Raw genomic sequence first — 12,101 nt, 5'->3', positions numbered from 1 at the left:
AGTTTGTTGAAGTTTATTTATGAGTAGATATGTCCAACTTCTAATTTTTACTATCATAAAACTTAGATATTTGATTCATTGAAAAAATAGGACTGTTAATGTTTTTTATTGTTTCTTTTTTTGGGACACCAAATTTTTCTCTCGGGCCACCAAAAATTTGAAATTTAGGATTTTGGTGGCCCCATCGGGCCACCAAACAAAAAAGTTAGTGTCGAGCCCTGCCTTATCCCATGTATAAGTCATCATCATTACTTCATCGTTACAACTCTGGAATAATTCAGGGCCAAGAACATGATGTCCTCTTTTGCTGTATTTAGAAAGCAAGTCTTGTGAAAATTTGTGTACAAGCTGATAGGAGGCTTGTAAGGGCATGACATCAACATGGCATCTACAGTGTGCATTGTGAAGGAGATTGTAATGAGTGCAAAGCATGCACATGAATGTACAGTATGTCCCCCAAAAAATTACAACCAGATTCTTGCATTGATAACTCCCAATATGATAAACTGTCTAAATGCTACTTCAGGGTCTTAAAATATAACATCTTAGCTCTATTTTGCAGAAAACCCCATTCAATTTGGTTAAGTGGTCACAGAGAAATGTGGATTGTTGTAAAGCATGCCATGGGTCTGATTCTTCCAAGTTTTACTCTTGGATGCTCTTGGAACTGCATATTGATGTGTGAACACAAATGACAGAACAGACCAGTAACTTTTTCAGGAATGGACCAGTAAGAAATGGAAAAACTGGGTACCTATTGGTCTGACAGACAGGTTGGACCAGTAGAAAAAATGGGTAAGTGTGCAGCCCTGATGTATGTTTTAAGAATTATTACATCCATTCATTCATCCTCTCTACTTATAATTTATAAGTCCCTTTGCTGTTTGTGTTGTTTTATCTCTCCTCCAGATGCACCCCCTTCCTACAACTCGATATTTGGCAAAATGAAAGATGCTAAAAAGGACTCCAACAGCCCATTAGATTACCTAAAAAGGGCATTTCAATTGCTCCTTAGCACAGGTAAATATGAGTAAGATTTGCATTTGCATTTGCATTTGTGTATGTATGTGTTTACACTTTATCGTATGAGTTGTGCAGTAAAAAGGTCTTTTTTTATTTTTTTGCTTACGTTATTTCTAATAAAATTCTTTGTGTGAGTTACAAGTCAACAAAGGGCCTATGTTGCTATGATTTCTTGGTTCCAACCCTAGGAAAATCCTGTGTTCATCACCCAACATAAGTCAACAAGTATTTTGCTTCTATGACTGGCTATGAAAACACAATGAGAATGCACAATCTTCAGCAGTGTAGTCGTACTCTCTGCAATGTTGACTTACATGTACATCAGCAAATCAATGTGCTGCATAACAGTAAACCTGATGAAAGCATGTAATTGTGTTGAATGCATAGTTTATGTGTTTGTGTGTGTCTGGTGTCCTTAATATGCACTGCATGGTCAGCCCTTTCAGACTGTTCCAAAACCAGACAAAACGAGTTGGAGAAAATGTGATTTTGTCTTTTTGTCTCAGTTGATACCAGCACAACAGTGTTGATGATGATCTGTAATGACTGTTGTGACTGCTGACCCAGACAGCATAGTATGGTTAAAGTTATTCAATTTTGCATTCAGGTCGACAAGTTTAATCTTTGTTGCGACAATACTTATTTGTTTTTCAGTCAGATTGTTATCAAGATATCAGAATGCATGCATTTCTCATATATTTCTACCATACAAAGACATTCTTTCAGTAAACAGTATGTGCTTCAATTTTGGGTTCTCAAACAGACATTGCATCCCATGTGATATTGATATCGTTTTCTTTAAACTGTGTTGAAATCCAGTTTCTTTTGGGTAATCCTTTTTTGTTTCAATGTCACTTTAATAACATTTTGATGCTAGTAAATTGTGAAGAAACAAGTGAAAAGGCAGAGGAAAATTTTGAAATGTTGAATGTGTACAACATTTTCTTGAATGTAAGATGTGTTGTTGAATCATTTCCCCTATACCCATGCAAAAAATAAAGTGGATATATTGATGTCTCTTTGATCCAGTTTGAATCACACACTCCCAGATTGATTTCTTCTTGTTCCTACAGCTTTTGCATCAGAATGGTAACCAAGGTCTAATGTCAGTGGTCACTGAGCTTTGGCTAAAAATGGGATTTTTCAATTTTAAATTCATATGGGAATGACCAGTGGTAAATACATTGGGGGAATAATAAGAATAAGGTGACATTTTTTTTCCTATGAAAGATAAAATGATACAGACTGTACATAGTAGTAAATGGTTATAAGCCAAGGTCAAAGGGTCACTGTATTCAGAGGAAGTGTTTGATTCATATTGCAATCACATCTTCTTATTCTCTTTTTCCAGCCATTGTATCCATCTTCTTGGTCGTCGCACTGACCATCCCTATTGCAATGATTGCTGTTGGTGAGTCACAGACAATGGTTCAAACCAAATGGTTACTTTGTGGCAGTTGAAAACTTTGCTTTTGTGACTGTATGTTTTTCTGCACTATCATGAAGAAAAGAGTTTTTTTCTTTCTTTTTTTGTGATATGCATGTACAATGTAAGTGAAATTTGAAGATGAAGATAGCTTTAGTAACGTGGCTTTAGAAGTTGAATATTTGGACCTTTTTATATCCATAGCGAAAAGTAAATTCACATGCAAATATGTGTGCTCCATTTGTAAGTTAAAGGGATCGTATAGTTTTGGTTGAGAACTAACTTCAGGTTTCTAACATTTTTTTTGAGAGATAGTGAGAAACCTCTCATGTAATATAAAGGAAATGTAATTCCAAGAGGAATTCAATGTTTATTTGATATGAAAATTGTTGTTCACTCACTAAAATCAAGTTATGCAACTGGTCATGATGAAATGAGTACGTATTTTTTGAAACAGATTATTGGTAGTATACTGACACCCTTAGTGTACATTTGTAATTTGTCACTCTCAACTGGTATATTTCCGAATGCATGTAAAATTGCTAAAGTCATTCCAATATATAAAAAAGATAACTCTTCTTTTGTATCAAATTACCGTCCTATTTCTATTCTTCCTAGTATGTCTAAGGTAATAGAAAGGCTTGTATATAACAGATTGTATGATTTTTTGACACAATATGATATATTTAACCAAGACCAGTATGGTTTCAGGAAATTTCATTCAACAGATATGGCACTAGCCCAATTATACGATAGAGTGTCGACTGCCTTAGCTGAACAAAAACATGTCATCGGTGTTTTCATGGACCTAAGCAAGGCATTCGACACTCTTGACCACGCTATCCTCATACGTAAATTGCAGTCTTATGGTGTTCGTGGCATTCCACTTGAATGGTTTAAAGACTACTTGTTAAATAGAAAGCAATATGTGTACTATGAATCTGTTAACTCTGAAGTATTACCTATACAATGTGGAGTCCCACAAGGATCCATATTGGGACCGTTATTATTTCTAGTGTATGTAAATGATATTTCAAACTCATCTAAGTCACTGCAATATATTATGTTTGCTGATGACACCAATGTGTTTTGTTCCAATTCTGATTTTCATTCGCTCCTAAGAACTCTTAACACTGAATTACCGAAATTATCTATGTGGTTTAAGAGTAATAGATTATCACTTAATCTGAAAAAGACAAATTTTATGTATTTCTATAACAAGAAGCACAACAATGAAATGCAACATTTAAATATTATAGTGGATGGTGTATTATTGGAACAAAAACAGAGTATTAAATTCCTCGGAATATATATAAATGAAAATATGAAATGGAATGTTCATGTACAATATATCTCTGATAAAGTATCTCGTAATGTTGGTATACTTCAAAAGTTAAAGTATTATGTCCCTCAGAATATTTTATTTATGTTATATAATTCATTGATATTATCGCACATTTCTTATTGCAACATTGTATGGGCAACATCAAAAAGCCACATTGATAGTATATTACTTTTGCAAAAGAAAGCAATACGTATATGCACCAACTCAGGTTATCGAGACCATTCAGATCCTTTATGCGCAGAATTAAGAACACTTAAGGTAAATGACATTAATTTTTTGCAAAACTCACTCTTTATGTTTCGCTTACATAATGGTCAGTTGCCATCTTCTTTTTACTCATTATTTCAATTAAATAAGGAAATACATTCTTATCCAACAAGACAATCTGATAAGTTTCACTTGCACAATCCCAAAACAGTGATGGCTCTGAAATCTGTCAGACACACCGGACCCGATGTTTGGAATTCTCTTCCTTCTGAAATTCGAAGTTTAAAGTCCACGTATTCTTTTAGGAAGGCTGTAAAAACGATGTTGTTATCTGAATATCAGTAATTCCATTGTCATTGTTATATACACGAAATTCTTTCGTACAAATATTGACATAATTAATCTATTATGTAATAATGATTATGTAACCGACCATGACCTGTATCAACTGTCCACCTGTACCTCGTTGAAGAAATATTTTGTCATGTCTTGCTAATCAGTGATACAGGTGATTTTATTTTGTATAAACCTTTAGTGAAAGCAGACAAGCCTCTCCCTTCCCTTTCTCCTTTCAACTATCCTATCTCTATGCAAGTCATCCCTCCCTCCTATTCTCCTTCCGATGTACATTATATATTATGTTATGCTACGGGGGCTGCACGCAAATCAAGCTACGCTTATGCTGTAGCCCCTCTGTATTATTCATTGTAGTATGTTTTGTTGTACTTTTGCTGTACATTGTACACAGGCAATGAACAAGAAAATACTTATATATATTGTGATATTTGTGTTTGTACATGAATGTGTATATGTACAATGATGATACAGAAACCAATAAATCAAATCAAATCAAAAAAAAAAAAATTGGTTTTGAAGTGGCTGAGGTATGCAAAAACAGAGTGATCCTAATAAAAGGTGTCCCACCTTTTATTACAAATGATCGCTTTGTTTACTCTGTTTTTGGATGTCTCAGCCATTCCAAAACCAATTTTCATCAAATAAACTTTGAACTCCCTTTAGAATGGTATGCTCTGTACTATTTCATCAGTGGTTTCTTGGTATCTCGCAAAAAGTTAAAAGCCCAATCCTCATCTCTACCAATACTATATCATCCCTCTAAATTCTTCATAGGCCTTATCGACATGTAGATCAAGTTGGGATAGCTAAACTCTTTTTTTTTTTCAAAAGTGGAAGTTAATCAACATGTATTTAGCAGAGTATCAAGTATTCTGTACTACATTCTAGCTACTTTCTTATGATTGTAACTTTTGCAGAGTTACAGTCATACTAAAACTTTTCAATCTTGACTCGAAATCCCCCCCAAATTCTCTGAAATGCTATGTGTGAAACTTTGACATTGCTGTAGACATCTGAGAATCCTGCTTCTAATGTGTCTTGCAGGTGGGATATACTTTACACGTTGCCCGATTGATCACCGTATCCCAATCTTCCTTGTTGTCATGGGGGGCGTGTCCATAATGAAGAAGCTATCTGATCTGAGGAACCGGTATAAGTACCCGGGTGGCAGAGAGGATGAGGTGCGGCACCGCAAGGAGTACGAGGGCTTCATCAGCCACCTCATGGACTGCTTCCTCTTCGTCTTCTTCATCACAGGTAGGCTGAATGGATTGGCAGCAGAGAACCTTTTTTTTTATGAGATGAGGAGGAGGTTGTGAACAAGATGGGAGGGAGTTTCTAGTAATATGTCCCTTTCTTTGTTATACCCCTACCCCTACCCACACATACCCCTTGTTCACACAAGGTCCCATAGGACTTTCCCCTCTGAAACCGTGGTGTGGACGTTCACTGGGACTTTGCCCTGCAAAGCTTGTCATTCTTTGTTATACCCCTACCCACACATACCCCTTGTTCACACAAGGTCCCATAGGACTTTCCCCTCTGAAACCGTGGTGTGGACGTTCACTGGGATTTTGCCCTGCAAAGCTTGTCATTCTTTGTTATACCCCTACCCACACATACCCCTTGTTCACACAAGGTCCCATAGGACTTTCCCCTCTGAAACTGTGGTGTGGACGTTCACTGGGACTTTGCCCTGCAAAGCTTGTCATTCTTTGTTATACCCCTACCCACACATACCCCTTGTTCACACAAGGTCCCATAGGACTTTCCCCTCTGAAACTGTGGTGTGGACGTTCACTGGGACTTTGCCCTGCAAAGCTTGTCATTCTTTGTTATACCCCTACCCACACATACCCCTTGTTCACACAAGGTCCCATAGGACTTTCCCCTCTGAAACCGTGGTGTGGACGTTCACTGGGACTTTGCCCTGCAAAGCTTGTCATTCTTTGTTATACCCCTACCCACACATACCCCTTGTTCACACAAGGTCCCATAGGACTTTCCCCTCTGAAACCGTGGTGTGGACGTTCACTGGGATTTTGCCCTGCAAAGCTTGTCATTCTTTGTTATACCCCTACCCACACATACCCCTTGTTCACACAAGGTCCCATAGGACTTTCCCCTCTGAAACCGTGGTGTGGACGTTCACTGGGACTTTGCCCTGCAAAGCTTGTCAGGTCCAGAAACTGGGACTTTTTCCGGTGTCCCTGCAAAGCTTGTCATGTCCAGGGACAAAATTTGGAGGGGAGAGTGACTTTGGGCTTGTATTTATGGTGCCCAGCCATATTCATAAACTGTGCACATTAGCAAACTTTTGTGTCAAATGCCAGGGACTGACCCAAACCCCATTTGCCCCTGCAGCTTGGGGACAGTCAAGTATTAGTGTAGACAGGCAATTGTAAAAAAAAAAAGAAAGATAAGATCTCTTGCGACTGCTCCCCTACGTGGGACATTGTGTGAATGCAGGAAAAGTATGTAAGGGGGTATTTAGGAATCACTCTGAGGTTGGTGGCCAGGGGGTCATGTGTGCAACCATGATTTAATTCCAAGACTATTGCTGATTTACTTGCTAACGTTAAGTGTAGAGAGTGGGCCATACATAAGTAGCAAGTCCTCAGACAGGGTGCTACATTTTTTTTTCCCCCCCACTTGCTCGCACGGGCAGAACATTTGCCCAAACATGAATTTTACTTCCCAAAAAAGGAAGTTTCCAAAATATAGGAAAATGATACAGAAAATTTCTTGTAGTCAAAATATGATAAAACACAATCATTTGAATAAACAGTACACATTGATTTGCACACTCAAACACATTGGAGTAACAAACGTGGTTTGGTCAAGTGTATGTGTTGCATTTCCATTGTTGCTTCTTCATGTAAGTGTTGAAAAGTTGCTGAAATGAAATTGAAGTGCATTACATCACTAAACAATCATCATCTTTGAGTTTCTGTATGGTTGACTATGTGGGTTTGTAGGGGGGGGGAAAGTGTATAAAAAAGGTGGCTACAAAACTTCTTACTTGCCCAATTCTGGCAGGCATTTTTTCTTATTGTTCCAAAACACTTAGCCTGACTTTGATTTTCACTTGCCCCGGGCAATCACACATGTACTTATGTTGCACCTTGCCTCAGAATCCAAAAACAGTCACCACAGTCATTTAAAACTTTGATGTCGATTGAAATCAGAGAATCACACATGTAGACTCCACATAAAAAAGTGCAATTGATATGGGCAATTCCACGGTAACTGACGTTACGCGTAAGGATTTTCATAAAATTGTTTACGTTGTAGTTTTGTGAATGAAAGTACCTTGGGCTTGCAATTAGCATTGATGAATGAGTTCATGAGAATGAAGAAATAGGTGGAAAGTTTTTCTCTCAAACTGCGTCTCTTATCACATAGCAAGTGAAAATGTGTCGGTAACTGACGTTACGGAAAAAGGACATGGGAAATTATGGTGTAGATGTAATTGGAAATATCTCATGTCCCTGACTTCTAGCCTTCATGTGGTTAATATGGAAATACACCTAGGTTCTTAGGAACAGGTGTGCAAAATAATGTGCACTTTAGATATTTCCTTTTAGCACCACGCCAATTTCAGTGAAGGCATGACGATAACTGACGTTACATAACTGACGTTACGCTTACATTTGCCATAGGGTTTACACATGCAAAATCATGATTGGGAATAGTTTTGTGATATTTTACAATTCTGACCTTTCAGAATGATTTGTTTGATATGGGATCACACCCTGGTTCATCAATTACAAACACACAAACAAAATGAAACATTAGTCCATTTTCTTTGTGTTCTATGAAAACTTAAAGGTTAACATGTCAGTAACTGACGTTACGTAACTGACCTTACACATACTTTTGCTATGGGGTTTACAGAGAAGTAATTTATTTAACAGGTTATGACTGCTACAGTATGCCAATAACAATCCCAGGCAATTACTTAGCAACAAATTAAAACAAAATATAAAGACACAAATGGTATGGGGCCTTTAGGGGGCAAGCCCCCCCCCCCCCCCCATGCCATAGCACAGTTGGGCAAAAATAATGTAAATGCACGAGATGATATTTCTTGACATTCGTCTTAAGATTGAATGCTTATTCAACAGATACGAGATTACACAGAGTCATTTAGATTCAGCAGTTCCAAGTACAAATATATTGACATAACAGTTTTTTTTTTTAATGAACAGGAAAGTTTCTACCCAGAATGCCCCACCTATTATACCCTTCAGTACTACACAAAACAGATAATTTAGTGTGCGAAAAAAAAAATCAGGTCATTGGAAAAAAAACACATGTCAACTCATAAATATGCATAAATATGTATGAATTCTACTGTGATATATTTCTTCTTTTCTAAATTCTTTATTTTACTCCTTCTCCTTCAAGTCATTGTTAGAGCCACAAATAAAGAAAAATGATCTCCATCATCAATTGATTCAGATGAAAAGCGTTGCACTTTTAATATCCTTCTGTCACGAAGAAACATTGTTTTGTTTTGTTTTTTGTTCAAAAGAACATTATTGGTTTATTCCTTGCTTGAAGTAATATAACTGTTTTTCTTTTCCTTTTCACTGGTATCAAGGCTTGCAAATACATCCCAGATACCAAGAAATAGGACTTTGCAAAGAAAGAATTCTTAGATCAATATAAACGATTCTTCCTTTTCATAAGTATCATGTATTACAAAATGTCCCTGCATGAATGAAATAAAGCAATCAACAAGTATGAACATTTTTTTTAACCCTTAAATCACCTCTCTCTTTGAGCAACATCAGTGTTAAACGTTGAGCAATATCAGTGTTAAGTTTCAAACAGTAATTACAGTACATGCCAATATGTACATAATACAATTAAGATGTGCCATATTAACTAAACCACACATTTACAATGTAAGTGCAAGCAAAGAAATATATCTGTTTGTGTATTTGCCTAGAGGTGGAAACTTCACTAAGCTTCAAGAAAAAAAGAAAAATGCTAGCAAAAGCAATCATTAGTAAAGATTATAAAAATATTGGTATACAGCTGTATACAAGCTATTTTTATGGAAAAGGTGTTTACCATGCAACCACATCATTGATTAGCCCTACAAACTTTGGTAGCTTTAACATCCCATAGGACTGTGAATGTACTGTAGTAATTTGAGTGCATATATTGCATCTGGTAAACTTAAACTTCCAGATGATTTAACCTTTTAAAGCTTGTGTTGAATTGAAAATCAAAAGCTAAAGCCAAAAAAAAGAAAGATATAAATTATGATTTGAATAAATAAATTTACAAAAATAAATTAAATGAAAACAAAATGTATCCATGGACATGCCATGGTGATGACATCATTCCCTATCAAAGGGATTTCTGCTCTTTGTTGATACTCTTTGACTTCCCAGATGTGCTGAAGTGGCCTAAAGTCAAAAATTTTACCTCAATTATAATTACTGTCATGGTAACTGACGTTACATACTGGAGTATGACATTTCGGTAACTGACGTTACACATTTTGAAGTGTTCTTTATGACTCTCTAGTATGCCAAGTATCCTTATTTCTGGTATTAGAAGGAAGGCATATGGGCATACATTAGAAATCTCAAGTTACATCATACAGCTCACTTTCTTTGATGAATAAAGTTAAAAATTCCTTGTTTTTGGTAAATGACGTTACATCCATCATTGTCAAACTAATCAAAAGTTTTTATCAAATTCTTTAAAGCACCCAGCTTTGTTTTCTATCATGTGGTAAAAGACTTCTCAGGTAACTGCATACATATGAAAGATTGTTGTTTAGATTAATAGTAAAGTGGATATACAGAGAGTAAGTTTCGTGACAATACACTCTTTTTACCACTGAGTTAAAGGCCTATTTTGGCAGCCATTTTGAAAATCAAAATGGCCGCTTTTATTGAAAAACATAATGATTCTTCAAACTTCAACTCAAGTATTGTCTGAAAATGTATGGTGTTTGAAACAAATATAATTTTGAATTTTTGGCGCCTGTGTCCTATATACCGTGGAATTGCCCATATGCTGCAACTTTATGCATCACACACCAAACAAAAAATTTCAAGACTTTGGAACAGGACTGACTGGTCAAATTGTTTAAACATCCATTACTGTACAGCACACACGCAAAAACTACCAAGAGGGTATTGGAGTTGTAAGGAGGTCGTTGTGTGATGTCAGTTTGCATTGTAAGATAGCGGGAAGACTATTCCACTTGAGGTCTGGGGAAATCAGATTTGTAGTTTTGACTCATGTGGTGACTTTTGTGTTTACTTTAAGTGGAAGAGACTGGATTTTTCCTTCAACTTATTCGACATTTGACCTTTGCAAGTTTGTCTCATTGAATTAAAAGAAAAAAAGAAGACCTGAATGCATGGGGATTATTTCTCTTTTTATTTTTTTTTTTGGGGGGGGCTTCGAGTTTGTCTGTTCATGTGACTTTTTCTCGTGAAGAATTTACAGAACCTAGCAAGTCTGCATGATTTATGGATCTGCTCGATAACTTCCATGGATTTAGCAACTACATGGGACAAAAGGCCACCTATGAAGTACGAGGATTCGTTTAAAACTTTAAAAATTTTAACAAAGGCAAACGGAGGAAACTGGCCAGAAATGAATATAATTTCTTAGTGGAAAAATAAGCTTTAAAAATTTGCCCTTCTTTCCACTAACTCAAATTTTTGAAACATTTTTTTTGTTTACCAGGCAATGTATGGGTCTATGGCATCTATCGTGTGGTCAACACTACTGATCCTGAGCGAGAGGAAGACTACTGCCACCCGGTCCTCTACTACTTCTCCTTCTGGATCATCACAGTCATCCACATCCTGTGCGGACTGGGCTGCTGCTGCATCTGCTGTACTGTGGGAGCAGCTGCCACGACAGCTCAGGATGATGAGGAGGAGGAGTCATAGAAACGGGAGAGATTCATCCAGGGAGGGAGATGATGAGCCCTGCTGAGGTAGAAGCAGTGCCAGTCATGGCAGTGTTTACGTTCATTGCCTCACACCATGAGAATATCATCACGGGATTCAGTGACCAGTGTTGTTAGGCATGGTGTTTTTCCATTCCCAAAGATGTAATCTTAAAAGTTGTGCTTGCTTTCTTTGTTTGATTGTTTTATTTGTTTGTTAAGAGAATGGAGTTGTTGGTTATTTGGGCATTGGGAGATACAACTGTACTTAAAGGACAAGTCCACCTTCATAGACATGTGGGTTGAGTGAATGCAGCAACATTAGTAGAACACATCAGTGAGAGTTTGAGCAAAATCGGACAATCCGTTAAAAAGTTATGAATTTTTGAAGTTTCTGCTCAGTCACGGCTGGATGAAAAGACTACTATAGCTTGTGATGTCACATGAGTACAACGATATAAAGAAAGAATAAAGAAAATTCAACATATTTCCACTTTGCTCACATAACATAAGAACACTCGACTTCTCTCTTTCAGAAGGCAGGGGGAATAATATTACTCTTAACATACGTCAGTAGCAAGTGGAAGAAACGTGCACTTTATTCAAAAAGTAACGTTTAGTGAAATTCTCCTTTTATCTTTCTTATATAGTTGTACGCATGTGACATCATACACTGTTAGTAGTCTCCTCTTCCAGCGGTGACTGCGCAGATACTTAAAATATTCGTAACTTTTGAACGGATTGTCCAATTTTCCTCAGACTTTCACTGATGTGTTCTACTAATACTGCTGCATTCTCGCAATCCTTATGAA

At 36.8% G+C, this 12,101-nt stretch overlaps 1 protein-coding gene across 1 annotated transcript; it reads left to right on the top strand.

The window, feature by feature from the left end:
- Positions 1–791: 791 nt before the first annotated feature.
- On the top strand, positions 792–11,653 carry LOC139721088 (transmembrane protein 272-like). Its single transcript, XM_071632417.1, has 5 exons — positions 792–795; positions 910–1,020; positions 2,375–2,434; positions 5,403–5,615; positions 11,082–11,653. The coding sequence occupies exons 1-5, from the start codon at positions 792–794 to the stop codon at positions 11,288–11,290; spliced, it is 597 nt and encodes a 198-aa protein (XP_071488518.1). The 3' UTR covers positions 11,291–11,653.
- The last annotated feature ends 448 nt before the right edge of the window (positions 11,654–12,101 follow it).

This window comes from Diadema antillarum, unplaced genomic scaffold (assembly GCF_040938485.1).
Source record: "Diadema antillarum isolate AM-2024a unplaced genomic scaffold, OU_Dant_1.0 scf00000138, whole genome shotgun sequence".
Classification (NCBI taxonomy): domain Eukaryota; kingdom Metazoa; phylum Echinodermata; class Echinoidea; order Diadematoida; family Diadematidae; genus Diadema; species Diadema antillarum.
Note: the sequence above shows the minus strand (reverse complement) of the source record. Positions and strands in the feature narration are given on the sequence as shown.